Raw genomic sequence first — 14,795 nt, 5'->3', positions numbered from 1 at the left:
AGAGAGAGAGAGAGAGAGAGAGAGAGAGAGAGAGAGAGAGAGAGTATTATTAATTTTCACCATTGTTGCCATGTTATTGTAAAATTAGCTTAAATTACGAGACAAAAACCTATAAAAAGGTTTATCATAGAAAAATAAAATACAACAAAAAAAATGAGAGAGAAATGAAAAGGGGTCGTAAGTAATATATAAATATTATAAATATATACATACACACACACACATATATATATTATATTATATTATATTATATATTAAATTATATTATATTATATTATATTACATTATATTAAACCTAAGTCATATTTATACACATACAAACATACACACACACATACAAACATAGCGTTTCTAGTCACATAGTTTTCGACGCTCGGTGGAAATAGAAGAAAAGATACGAACAAAAATATAAAGAAAAGAAATGAAATTGGGTAAAACGTACGAGCATGATGAAGGAAAGAATGACGTGTAGGGCGCGTAGTAAATAACTGCATAATGCTGTTAAACATATTTAAATACATACATACATTCGTATTACGTGCATACAGAAACTCGTACACATATACATAAAGCATAAAAGTACATTATTTTAATGTAAAATTATGCACACTTTTCGCACATTTTAAAATTTCGATTAAAATTTTGAGCGTAATTTTCTTCACACGACGAGACAATTAAATAATAATAATAATAATAATAATAATAGTAATATATGACGGAAGTGTATGGGGAAAAGACGAACACACATATACACACACGCACATATATACATTCATGCATGCGTGCATACACATTCATACAAATGTTTAAATGAACTAAGAATTAAGAGGAGTTTGTTTATCATAAAAATGATGGAATGCATTAACGTTGGCTTTTAAACGACGATTAAACCAAAATTTTGTACCAGCCCTTATTTATTAAACGCGATCGTTTTTTCTAGGATTAACTTTTTAAAGATTCATCGCGATACAATAATATCGTAAGTAAATATTATAATATAATATTCACACATAATTCCAATTTGTCGATGGTTGTTCGACGAGTTCGTGAAAGTCAACGTGATCGTTCCTTCGATCAAGAAAATAAAATAAAATAAAATAAAATAATAAAATGTACACGCATAACAATATACACACATAGAAAATATAATAAATAATAAATGTGAAGATTATTGAAAAGAAATAAGTAAGGAAGATAGAAAGAAAGAAAGAAAGAAAGAATGAATGAAAGAAAGAGAAATGGGTATACTTGGATTCATATCGACCAAAATCGGCAATTAAACTATGTCGAAAGAATCGAAAACTCGATCGAATTAATATCGAAAAGACTACAACAACCAACAATAACTTCAACAAGAACAATAATATTATCTCGAGAGATCAATAATAAATATTTTTCTCTCGGAAGAGTATAGAGAATAAATGCGTTTTGTGCGACTCGCTTTAAATATCTGTTAAAAAAAAAAAAGAAAGAAGGATACTAAAAATGAAGAAAGAAAAAAGAGGGATGTTTCGAAAAGGGTAGCGATGTACTGGCAGTTTTAGAAGGGGTCTCAACTTTGACCTTTTTGCAAAGACCTATGTAACATAAAAACGCTTTTTATTCTATCAAATCTGGGGCGACCGACGTGGCGTTGTAAGAAAAAGAAAATGAAAAAAAAAGTAGGAGAAAGAGTGAGAATCCCGATCGTCGTCTAGAAATTTTTTATCTGGACATAACAAATATTACGAGATAATCGCGATAAATACGCACACACGTTCGCGGTTATAAAATAATATGTACGACAAACGTAATTTCTATCGTTACGAATAAAATAAAATGATTGCACTAAAAAAAAAAAAAAAAAGAAAAAGTAATGAAAAAAAAATACATAAAGGAAAGAAAAGGGGAGGTAGAAGAAAAAGAACAACTTGACTAATGAAGTAAAACTGGACAGAAAATATAATAATAGCGTTATATCGTAATCCTAATGATTAATGGTAAATTTAATGATTATAATGTATTGGTAATGATAAAGAATAATAATGTTTAATTGACGATCAATAATCAAGAGTACACGCATTTCATAATTCATTCATAGTTTAAATGAACATTTTTATTTCTTTTTTCGTGAAAGAGTGATGGGTTGTATGAATATTATTAGAGAGAAAGAGAGAGAGAGAGAATATGATGGAGAAGTGTGTGAGAGAGAGAGAGAGAGAGAGAGAGGATTACAAACGAAGCTATACACCTTGGAACGTTACAAAAATTACCAACAAGGAAACTTTCATCATATAAAATTATTATGTAATAATTGTCCATAAGTCTTGAACTGTCGAAATAAAATAATAATGAAAAGAACGTATTAGTTTCTATAAGATTTCGTATCATTCTTAAAGAGCTATCAATTTTTGAATTTTACCGCGTTTAAATCGCGCGCCTTTATATTACCTTTGATCAACGTAGTATTTGATTTGCCAAAGGCGGTAAAAATTTACTGCCATTTTTTAATCCTTTATCAAGTTTATTAGTGTGTGCGTTGCGTTTGATTATAATTCGTTTGTTTTGTTAGAAATGCCTTTATGCTGTAGTTATACTCCAGATTATTTTTCTATAAACGACATTTTAGCTACAGAAGAACGTATATTATGTACGATCGATATTCCATTACCTGGTTTAGGTAAGTTTTTCTAACCCTAACCTTAATTACTTACATTTGATATTACTTTACATTTGATTTTAAAATATTTTGATTCTTTGATTAAATTATATATATTAACATAACATTCTTTTTCAGGTTTCTTGGATATTTCTAATAATTTGGAAGACTTAAAGCAAGGAACAAAGTTGGAATTTCCCATTTGGTTAACGCATCCTCTCAACGTTATACAAGGATCACTTATCAGCATAGAATTACCAAAAATATATAAGGATAATTATAGGTTAGTATTTTTAAATATAAATTAAAGATTTTATATATATAAATCATTTATAATACATAAATGTATATAAAAATACAAATGTATGTAACTTCAACTCAACATCAACTTTCTGTCCGCAGAGAAATTCTTCAAGCGGATGCTTGTGCAGTATCGCTGAGCAAATGGAACCCCTATTTCTACGAGGTAGGAATGTATTTAAGAACTTTCAACATCCGAGAAAGTGAGAAAATAACAGAAAATTTGTTCGAGGTGAGTGAATGGAAATAAAGTTAGCGAACATATTGAAATTAATCTATTTCTAATATTTAGGTATCGCATTAATAATTTGTGATTTTTGATTGCTTTGATAAATTGATATCATTATGTTTATTATTTTAATGTTTCCTTATGTTTAAATATTTTTATAGTTTACATTTAAGTTCTTTATGATAGGATTCTTTTAGTTTTATTTTTTTTTCTAACTTTCAGACTTTTAAATCTCGATTCAGATTAATCATGGATTGGGCACAGAATCCTATTTCGGATCTGACGTTGGGTAGTCAGCTTCCGAGATTGGAAAGAGATTTGTTTTTAATTAGTAGAAAAGCTAAGGTACAATTAAACGATTGGTTAAAAAAAGGTACAGGTATCATAGAGACGTCGGAGGTGGCTGCTAATCTTAAGAAACGTAAACGCACTGATTATGAATAAATAGAATTTAATTTATTTTAATGTACAATGTATGATATATATAGTTAATTAGATTATTAATAGTCATAATTGCATACGTATTGCATACATAGGAATTTTAACTTTAGTTGAACTAAAAAAAGACTTTTATACTGTAGTAATATTAGGAGAATCGTTTATAAACCTATTGCATTATGATTTAACATTCTTAGCTGCGTGCCAAAGTTGGTGCTATATTTCATTTTTCTATGGTCATTGAGCATATCACAAGTCTCATATGTTGTTATAGTGCAAGGGATTAATATTTTTAATTCTACAGTTTTATAGGTTTTGTAACAACAGAGATATGCAAATCAAAAGATTATGTATTAATTTGAAAAGTGATATATATTAGAAATTCTTTTTTATTATTCAGTTAGTATATAGTTTCAAATAAAGTGGATAATTTAAAAATCACATATTGTGTTATTCTGTCAACAGCCTTGCCTCGTTTAAAGCACTAGTTCCCGTAAGATCACTAAAGTTAAACGACGATGGGCATGGTTAGTACTTTGATCAATGATCACTTGGGAACACCATGTGCTGTTGACTCTAGAGAGGCGGTAGTAAGATGACTTTTTTGGAAAGCTTTTGGCTGTGTTAGAAAGGTGTCGTAAAAAAGTTCCTCAAACCCGTAAAAGGGAGACTAATAAAGACATATTCCTTTATTTAAAATTACAAATGCTTATAGTTTAATTATTAAATAACAAATAAAAATTGTATTTACATTTCTTGTACGAAATCAGTCAACCATTGAACTGTCAACAATATTAAAAAGACTCAGGCAATGGAAAATGGTAATGTCTAGTTCACAACCCATAACTAAGTAATGTTAAAATATATATACCTCATGTTAAGCCATAAAATAACTTTCATGCCATTTATAGACATGCATTAGCTATATGCAATTGACAAAACTTTTATTTTAATTCTATATTTGTATCATACCTTACAAAAGTCGACGTTCATAAAATCTTTTCGTACAAAAATACAAAATATACTTAGCTTATTATTAAGTTCTTAAATTAATAGAGTTATATTTATGATGTAGGAGTAAACATATACATATATGAATATTCTTTTATAATCTAAGAAATTAATAACGTAATTGCTGTAAATTACTATACAGAATAGATTATGCATTTTTTAAAAAAATCAACTATTATAATGTAATATTTTTCAACAATGGTGCACAAAGTATGAATTAATTAAATTTTCATAAACTTTATAAGAACATACACTAATAAATTGATATTATGACTATCCTTAAATTAATTTATATAACAAAACAATTCATAGCGACGATACTTGTAGACATTTTATCAATCATGTCAACAAGTATTAACAATTTGCATACCACTGTTCTGTGGCATTAAAGTTATCATTCTTTTATATGAAAAAATATTTAAATAACTACAATATCGGTAACAACAGGAATATTGCGTCGTATCGTGCTTTTAAATATCATTATCACATTATTGCATAGTAGCAGTATTTAGAATATCATCATTCATGTTTTTTCTAAGATTTTATAAGTGTATCTGACAAACACACCTTCATTTGATGAAACATATGTCTATCATATAATAATTGATTTAATAATTATATAAAAGTATATATATATATTATACTATTGCTTTTTATCCGGCCATTATGTTAATATAGATATTTTTTTGGAAATGATCTTAACAAAATGCATTGACTCTCTGTTTATAAGGCATCGATTATCTTCCAGGAGATTATCAATACATTTATGTATAGTTTAACAGCATTATTAATAGAAATTGCATTGTAATGGCTTGTTATATTTTCAAAGAAAAACACTTTGCATATATTTTGCACGTGTTTTCCTTTGAATTATTTAACGATTACTTAAATATAATTTAATCTATCTTAATATTATTACGTTTGGAATGTGATTTTTTTTCAATTAATAATAATCAAAGCACATACGAGGTATATATGTTCTTATTGTGAACACCGTGATGTTTCAAAGTTTTCTAATTATTTAAATGTTGGCATTAGTTTATTAAAGAAAAATATAAAATAATGAGAAAAAGTTAACGTAGTAATAGTTAGTAAAAGATTTTTAAATAATTATGCGAGCATGAATGCAATGTTTATGCATACAATTCTATTTAGTTACGTATATAAATATATATATACATGCATAAAATTTAATAGTTTCAAAATTTTAAATTTACAAAAATATAGTCTTTAACGTTTAATACAAAATTTTTTTTCTTCATGTTTTTTTTGGTTTCTTTATGTTATTTTTATTTTATTTTTCTTTCTTTTTTTTTTTTTTTGTATGTTTTGTATATTTTAAAAGACGTAACTAAGTAATTCCAGTAATGTATATAAAAATTTGATATATATTTATAACAAAAGTATTTCTTTTTTTAATTAAAATTATAGACGAAATTATATAAAAAATATATTTCAAAATTTTTAAAATCACATGCAACAAAATATATATAAAGTATTTAAAATATAATATTTTTTTGTCAAGAGACGTTAATAAAGAAAAATGATCACATATTTGGTTCTTGCACGTCTCATTAGAATTGTATACATTTCGATACCATCTTTTATTAACCGTAAAAATGTTTTTCATCGTTCATTAGCTTGATTATTAATTACCAATTCTTATTCTACTATTTTTCATTCAAGAGAAATAGAATATAAAAAAAAGAGAAAAAGGAAGAAGTTTAAAAGATTAACAATGTCCGTTTAAATGGCGTCAGCTTATGACGGAGATGCAATCTTATCTCTTATCCCGTTTATCTTTTCAATGATCGATCGTTATTTATACAGGTGAGGAATTTAATTTGAAAAATAAAAAGACGGCCATAACTGACTGAGCTATTGTAAAAAAAGAAAAAGAGAAGAAAAAGAAACGAAGAAAAAACAAAAAATAGAAAAAGAAGAGTGCCACTCACATCTTCGATTATGTCCGATAGATACGGGAAACGAGATAAACAATTTTCGTTGTTCGATATCTCTTATAGATAATTCACGTCACTTTCGTAAAAAACTTATCTCTTTTCGATTTGAAATAATATTTCTTAATCCACATTTTTTCTCCTTTTCTTTTTTTTTTCGAAGACGGCCTTGAAGATTATCGTAGTTCGTGATTCAATGTTCGTAATAAAGTAAACATGTAATTCGATGATCGATAATAATACATCTTTTAAAAACCTTTCCGTTTGATTGCTAACAAATATAAAAAAAAGGAAAGATGTCTTTTCTATCAAAAGGGAATGATCTTTGAGTGTAACACGCACAGAAAAGTATTTAATTACTTTTCTTTCGCGTTAGATCTACAAATTACGAGCATCTAAAATTCCGTACGCGTAAAATTATACGTGGATGGATTGAAAAGTTTGGAATATGAAAAAAAAAAAAGAAATAATAAATCTATTTTTTAATTAGACCGCGAAAGAAAATTGTTTGAAACCATCCATCCACGTGTGATGATCGATGAATATAGGAAAGGTATAATTAAATAATTTTCCGAACGTTGTATATGAAGGAGAATAAAATGAAAAAATCGGTTTACTAAATAAGTTCTTCCTGATCTAGTCAGAAGGTTGATTCAGGTTCAAGATTAGGTTCCTGTTTAAATAATCTGAAACCACTAACTGAGCTTACATCTTCCTGTCCTCCGATAGATACGAGATCCCTAATGATAAGAACAGGACTGGCAGCTGATAATATTTGTTCTTGGGGACTTATTGGACCACCAGCAATATTAGAAGGTGTCAACGGACTTGTAGGACTTTCATTACTGCTTACGTAACTTCCAGGTGCATTTGGTATTTGCATTGGCGTTGAAGTTCCGTTCAATTCGGTAGCTGCACCACCAAGAAGCATTTCTTGCAGAAGATTGTCTATGTGTGTTACTCCGAACAATCTGACGAATTGGATTTGTTCAATCATTTGCCAAGAGATCGATTGCAATGCCGTCAATGTCAATAATATTTCCCCAAAACGACCACGGCTTTCGTATTGACGATCGCTTATATAATCCTCCAGATTGACTTGAATTTGATAACGTATGTTCTTGATTCTTGTTGGCTCGCTCAAACCTTTCGCGTCTATGAAAAGAAAGATTTAAATACATATTTTTATGATTTTCCTTTTATTTTTTTTTATTTTTCTTCGTTAGCACATATGTATATATATATATATATATATCTAAGACGTGATTGTCTCAATTAGATCTAATTTATCGTTTAGACTTTAAAGAACCCGCGTGTGATGGTGTATATGCCGATGGAAATAATTAATGATTTATTATATTTATATATATTTTTTAATTTTTATTTTCTTTAATTTCTTATTTTTTTTTTTTCTTCTCATTATTATATAAAATTATTGTTCTGTTTACTTACATGGATCGAAAAACACGATAGCCTTGAGACAAGCAAACTCGGTATCATCCATTTGGATGTCGTTCAACGGTTTCACAAGTTCCTCAATTACCCTCGAACCAACTTTGCTGATGTCCAATTCTTGATTACGTCCTTCTGTTGAAAACGTTATTACTGATAACCACGGTTATACTGTTCCTTTGTTAATAACCACGACTGAGCCCGGCGACAATGAATCTCATATTTTCTTATTAATTTTTTTTTCTTTTTTTGGAAGACGGGGGGAGAGGGGAATCTAAACTCACACAAAACCATCACCATCCAATCCTTTACTGCATGCAATCCGATCAACACTAAACAATAATTCCGGACTCAGTCAACTAGCTACAGCCCAAAAGTATCGTGCAAATATATTCAAACGAATCGTTCGGGTTAATTTCTTTTTTTTTTTTATATTTATAATTTAGATCGATCTTTTTTCGATGACAATATTTTTGTTGCCCGAAAAGAAAAAGAATATTCATAACCCGATCGATTCGATGCAAGAATAACGTTATGCAGGACGAGCGTCAAACTTTTCCACACGTTTCATGAAATATTTTTTTATTTTCATTTGCATTTTTATATATTTTAGACAAATATATTGATAGTTCTGCATATATTGAGTGAACAAGATTTGTAAGAATTGATCTGATACACATACTGTGTAATAATATTTCGTTCGTAATTAAATATAATTTATTAAAGTATGAGAAAAGTTTTATGCTAATCCTGAATATTCCAATGCAATTATTGATTGGAATATAACGTTAGTGCTGATTAAAAATAAAGTATAAATGTAAGCATTCCTTTCTAATTGCAACAATAACCTTTTACCACATGCATAAATTTGAAAAGTTCTCGTTGTATTTTTTTTTTTTTTTTGTTAGCAACAAAATGACATTACAAGGTGCATGTATCATTTACATCCAGCTAAACTCACCCGTTTAATTATCATCCAACAAGCAAGACCTGTGTTTGGATAACACATGTACGTACGTATGCATTTACGTTTAATAAAAAACAAAATATTATTTGGATCATTGTGTTGTTTCTTTCGTCCACATTCAATATTTTGTATTTTTTTTTTTTTATAAGAAATCAGCATAAATAATTGTTTTCTGCCTCTCTCTTTCTCTATGTATCTCTTATCTCGTTCCAAAATTACATGCATAATTACATCTCGTATAATAGAACGAAAATTTGAATTTCGATACGATTGTAGAAGAAAGAAGAAATATACGTTCGATCTCACAGAATATGAAAATGTCAAAAAAAAAAAAAAAAAAAATAAATTCGCGTTAAATAATAAATACAATGGAGCTCGTTGATTCGTCGTATCATCTAGGCATTTCTTTGTCATTAAAAAATAAACAAGAAAGAAAGAAAGAAAGAAAAAGAAGATGAAGATAAAAACGTTGCATAATAATAAATAGTATAATAAGCTTAGAAATATGGAAGGACAATAATCATTATGATGAATCGACTATCGAAAAAAAAAGAATTTTCGATGATAAATAGACGTGGCAATGTTGTGACATGGGGTACGCGACGCATATAACCAATTCGAAGGCCAAATTACGTAAGGATAAAAGGTGAAGGCCGCAAATCCTATGTGTATATGTGTATACATTTTTGTCCGTATGTATATATGTATGCGTGCGTGAGCGTGTATTTGTACCTCGTGTGTTTGTTAAGAAGGTTCTGCTCGATTCAACTTTTTAGCGGGGAGAATTAAATAATTCGTAGCTTTAAGTAGATATGCACATACATATATACATAATGTTCGTATCGATGTTTGAATAAAGTATAGTAACACAAAACCCCATGGTAAGAATTTATCAAGAAATCTCGATCGACGCGTAAAGGATATAATCCTTGATATCCTACTTGCTCACATTATTTTTTCTTTTTTATTTTTTTTTTTTTATTTTTCTTGTATTTTTCTTTTTTTTTATTTTTTTTTTATTTTTTACAACATTTACATATATGTATGTATTCGTTTCGCCATTCGAATTATACACATTTTCATGAGACAATGTAACAATGGTCATACATATTTGACGACGGGAATCTTGAAATCTTTCAATGTTGAATAAGATATTTTTTTGATTTGAATATTTTTTTGTGTTGTTCTTTTTCTTTCTTTAAAATGTTAGTAGAAAAAAAATCACACAAATACCCATTTGTGCCGATTAATCGTAGACCCGAGTGGATTGAATCGAACAAGTTAGAAAGACATTTGTTTTAGCGTATTTAATTTGTGTAATATAAATAATAATAATTCTCTTTCACCGTCCTAAATTAGTTGTCACATATGTACGAACGTTCGCACGCCAAAATTAGAATAATAATTTGATACGGTGTCAACATACACCCTTTTTTTTATCATTTGAAATATAATAAATATCAAATAAAATTCGAGAGATAATTATTAAATTCAAGCAATACTTATTAATTAATTCGATTCATTCCGATTCGTCGTTAATAATCGGTACAATAATAATACAAAAAGAAATTAATAAACATGCACAAAAAAAACAAAATTGTTTTGTAAGCGTTCGAAAAAAAAAAAAAGAAAAATTAAATAAAAAACAAAACACACACCAAAAAACTAAACCACCATGTTAAACCAAAGTAAAAAAAATTACTTTTACTACGTTTATAATATATTATAATAGATGATTTTTTTTATTATCGTGGGATTCAGCTTACCAGGACAATTTTTGGTGATTATACAATTATTTCCGAGCAATAATACGTCCTTAAGGTGCATACTGCGTCTTGCAACACCAAGTAGTAGGTGTTCGCCTGCATGCGCCCTTAATAATGCCACTTGGTCGTCTAGCGTGAGCTCAGTAAATGCTGGAATGTATTTGGCCCACTCGACGAGGATCAGCAATTGCTGCTTCATGCTATCGCACACGTCGGTTATGTTCGCTATCTGCTTCGTACTAAGATCAGTTTCGTTGACTGCTGCCTGTTAAAATAATCCATTTCATTTGTATAGTTTGTTCTCACAGTTACTTTTTCTCTTTATTTATTTATTTTTTTCTTTATTTATTTATTTTAAATGTTTTCTTTTTTCTTTTTTTAATTCTCTCTCTCTCTCTTTTATTTTCTTTTTTATTTGTCTATCCTTTGATCGAAAGTACTCTTCGTTCAATCGGACTCGAACAACTCCGGTTAGCATAATTGGCTCATGCCAAATGTATATATTTTTAAATATGGCGTTTAATTAACGATCGAAAGGTAAACGACCGATAATATTTTTTATTCTTTTCTTTTGTTTGAAAGTAGAATCAAAAAGGAAGTAATAATAATCTACGTGGAATCAATGAACTTAATAAAGATCGTACATGGTGGTTGGAAGGGGTAAATCTATTTAAATTTTAATATTAAAAAGTAAAAAATAGAAATGATACGCGTAGAATTTTCATTTGCTAACACAATTTAATTCGAGTTATATAGATTTTTATACAAAAGTACATTTTGTTTTTGTTTTTTTTTTTTTTTCAAAATTTGAATAATCGATTGATCGCGTGAATTGAACAATAAAAACAGGATGGAAACTTATACAATAATAATAAGATAAAGAAAGGACAAAGACAAAGAGAGTGAAGAATCTTTCTATGTATGGTAACAATGTAATATAATTAAATAGCTTGCGATTATGCAGGCCGTAGCCATTTTCTTGATACAACGACGCATTAACGAACGCAAGTTCCGATTATAAATATTCAGCTTGCCTGAGGTTAAGTTATACTGACCTCTAAGGTTGATCCTACTTGTCTACTAAGCAGTTCAGCTTGAAATAACGTATTAGTAGATAGTCCACTAGTATTGTTAGCTTGTTCTTCATAACTGGGCCTTCTACAGCTTATTCTATCCCTTTCATTTTGGACAGCTGTATTGAAAGAATACAAACAAAAAATATATATATCTGATATTATTAATATTTTTCTTTGTAATTATATTATTTTGTTCGAACAAACCTTCTTTTTTCATGCCAGCTTTGAAACATTTTCGAAGTCTGCAATATCTGCATTGATTACGTTTGTCCTTGTCAACAATGCAATTCCTGTGGAATCTGTCAAGTATAGATATACTTAAAAAGAAAGATAACATTACATAAAAAAAAAAGTATAAAAGGGTTTTTGCGTATTGTCGACAAATCATTGGAAACTGTTAAGAACAAAAAAAAAAAGAAAAGAAAAAGAAACGATAACATTTAATCGAATGATTTGAAAGTAATGTTGTTTTTTGGTAGAAACAAAATTAGAAGTAAAAATGAGCTCTGTAAAAGAATGACATTGTAATTATTTCATTCAACAATTTTTCCATTTCTGTTACGATACTGACAAAATTTGAATTGCTGAGTTTGGTTATTTGATTTTTTCGATTTCCAGTCGATTTTGTCGATAATGCGCAACAGGTCAAAATATTTTTAGACTAACTTACAAAATGATCTGCAAGTAATTCGATAAAAAAAAAAAAAAAAAAAAAAAAAAAGAAAATTTCATATGATTTGTCTTTGAATAATGGGACGCGTTATTTTTACATGCTAATGATATATTTTCGTTTAATACGCGAGGTAAGATTTCCACAGTATCGTTGTAATTAAAAAAATCTTCATATGAATAATTTAGTTCTAATTACCGGCATGAATAGAGATGATTTTTCCTGACTGATCTTCTAAAGAAACCTTTACAACCATCGCAGGAAGCTGCACCATAATGTTTTCCCGTAGCTCGATCACCGCATATTGCACAATGCTGAGATATGGTATTAGTAACACCAGTATTTGGAAGACCCAAAACCGAGCCCGTTGCAGCTCCTCCAGTACCCATTCTCAAATCGTTATCTAAAACAAGAATAAAATATAATGATAAAAAAAGACTCGTATGTGTAAAATATATTAAAAGAAAATTAACATTCGACAAGTGATGGAGAAATATTTCTTTTAACTAACAAATCTTACATTAAATTATACTTATACTTTTTTTTTTGATGTTTCACGCGCAAAATTATACATTTTGCATGGATTTATCAAAACATACGAAATATATACTACTCGGTATATTATAATGCACTCGAAATAATAATAAATAATACCGAAGATTAATTAATTGTATTTTCGAAATCTCGTTGCCAGTAAGCAAGTTGATGATCGAACGTAAACATAAATAAGTGTATACGAAAAAAAAAAAAACTTGTATATTTTTTGTGTTTTCACGATATCGCATAAAAAAAAAAAAATTAGATAATAGGAGAAACCGCGCGCGTCGTTATGCGTATATAACACTTCGACGAATAATTCCACGCATCAATTTTTAATTTTTTATTTTGTTACAGACACACACACATATATATATATATATATATATGTATATATTTTTTTTGGCTTTTGTTGAAAACCAAGAGACAGCGTTCTTGTTGCCGTCGCAGAAGTCGGAGGGTCGCGATAACGCTATCACTGAAGGCTTTTTTTTTCTTTCTCTTTCTCTCTCTCTCTCGCTCTCTTTCTTCCTTTTTTTCTTTCTTTAAAACATTAACTACGCTTCTTCTCGGCATGCACTGTTCACGATCATGGAGAATTTTGTAACGATATTGCGCGTATTTTGCAATGAAATTTTTCCAGTTAACATTTAAAACAATAATTCGGAAAATTCAACGAACAATTATTTCAATTAAATTATTTTTGTTTTTTTTTTTTTTTTCAAATAAATAGTTTAAGATGTACATATATATATTAGTTGTGAAATTTGTCTTTTATTCTAATAATAATATTCGCATTTTCTCGCATCTAGAGTTTTACGATTGGAAAACAAATAAGAAAGAAAGAAAGAAAGAAAGAAAAAGAAGGCGAGTAATATGTTTTATCCTCGTTATTTTTTCTTGTTTAATTTCTTTTTTTTCCTTTTTCTTCCCCTCTTGCATTTTCTCTATCAACGGTTCGTCCTTTTTATTTTTTTATGCAGGGTCATACACTCTTATAACCACTAACGGGTGAAACAACTTTCTATTCCTAAGATTTATGATCTAAATTGTTTGAAATATTTCATACTATGTATGTATATATATATATATCGGTTACGTTTAACGATTTCAACATCTTTTTTTCGGATTTTTTGTACGTTTTCTTTTTCCTTAACTTCGATATTATAGTTTCATACGCTCTTATTTACATTTTTAAAATGTTCATTAGAAATCTCGTCTGTCTTGTTTTGTAGATCGAGGGATCACGATAAAAGAAATTTCTTTTGGGTGAACGCAGAGTTCGAAATAAAAAATCATAAAAAATTACAATATATGTATGGTGATTAGGTCAACGCATAGATCCGCTATTATTGATATATATGTAGGTATAATAATTAATAATAATAATTACCGAATTTTGGAAATAGTTTATAATGAAAGCTCATCGTAAATAATTGATTTATTTCTTTTTATTCTTGATGATATGAAAAAAAACGATGCTATTCTCATAAGTTTCACCTTGTACAGATTAACCATTAAATACTTATTCATCATTATTATGTAATATCACTCTAACATAAGACATGTTATTATGTAAAATCGAATTCATGCGAATTATGATAGTTAACTTTCATATATTTTCTTTTTTTTTTTTTTTTTTTTTATTTTTTTTTTTTCTAATTATATTCTACGATAAGATGAAACATCGACGAAATTTTTACGTGTGTCGATCAATTTTAATAAATATTATTATTCGTAATTTAATTCGCGC

General features: G+C 28.3%; 2 protein-coding genes across 5 annotated transcripts in view; one reads left to right on the top strand and one right to left on the bottom strand.

Moving 5' to 3' along the window:
• Window positions 1–2,465: 2,465 nt before the first annotated feature.
• LOC106791595 (DNA replication complex GINS protein PSF3) lies at window positions 2,466–4,307 on the top strand. The gene is made up of 4 exons (XM_014757324.1): window positions 2,466–2,659; window positions 2,777–2,921; window positions 3,041–3,170; window positions 3,390–4,307. The coding sequence occupies exons 1-4, from the start codon at window positions 2,554–2,556 to the stop codon at window positions 3,609–3,611; spliced, it is 603 nt and encodes a 200-aa protein (XP_014612810.1). The 5' UTR covers window positions 2,466–2,553; the 3' UTR covers window positions 3,612–4,307.
• The window catches only part of LOC106791594 (hepatocyte nuclear factor 4-gamma), a 29,149-nt gene continuing 18,628 nt past the window's right edge, over window positions 4,275–14,795 (bottom strand). The window contains exons 3-8 of one of the 4 annotated variants that reach the window (XM_014757319.1): window positions 12,704–12,908; window positions 12,040–12,152; window positions 11,815–11,951; window positions 10,760–11,024; window positions 8,027–8,179; window positions 4,275–7,729 (exon numbers count right to left, since the gene is read on the bottom strand). In XM_014757319.1, coding sequence (XP_014612805.1) covers window positions 7,215–7,729; window positions 8,027–8,179; window positions 10,760–11,024; window positions 11,815–11,951; window positions 12,040–12,152; window positions 12,704–12,908 — 1,388 coding nt within the window. In that variant the 3' untranslated portion in view covers window positions 4,275–7,214. The remainder of the gene's footprint in view (window positions 7,730–8,026; window positions 8,180–10,759; window positions 11,025–11,814; window positions 11,952–12,039; window positions 12,153–12,703; window positions 12,909–14,795) is intronic. The other 3 variants (XM_014757322.1, XM_014757320.1, XM_014757323.1) reach the window with 3 other exon arrangements.

Source organism: Polistes canadensis, unplaced genomic scaffold (genome assembly GCF_001313835.1).
Source record: "Polistes canadensis isolate GaletaPanama2010 unplaced genomic scaffold, ASM131383v1 scaffold_322, whole genome shotgun sequence".
Taxonomy (NCBI): domain Eukaryota; kingdom Metazoa; phylum Arthropoda; class Insecta; order Hymenoptera; family Vespidae; genus Polistes; species Polistes canadensis.
The sequence above is the reverse complement of the archived record's forward strand: the minus strand, read 5'-3'. Positions and strand labels throughout refer to the sequence as shown.

Bases quoted from the DNA above. Each gene is read 5' to 3' on its own strand.
- LOC106791595 (XM_014757324.1), top strand. From the start codon at position 2,554: ATGCCTTTATGCTGTAGTTATACTCCAGATTATTTTTCTATAAACGAC. The intron at 2,660-2,776 runs GTAAGTTTTTCT...ATTCTTTTTCAG, and splicing joins TATTCCATTACCTGGTTTAG to GTTTCTTGGATATTTCTAAT. The intron at 3,171-3,389 runs GTGAGTGAATGG...TCTAACTTTCAG, and splicing joins TAACAGAAAATTTGTTCGAG to ACTTTTAAATCTCGATTCAG.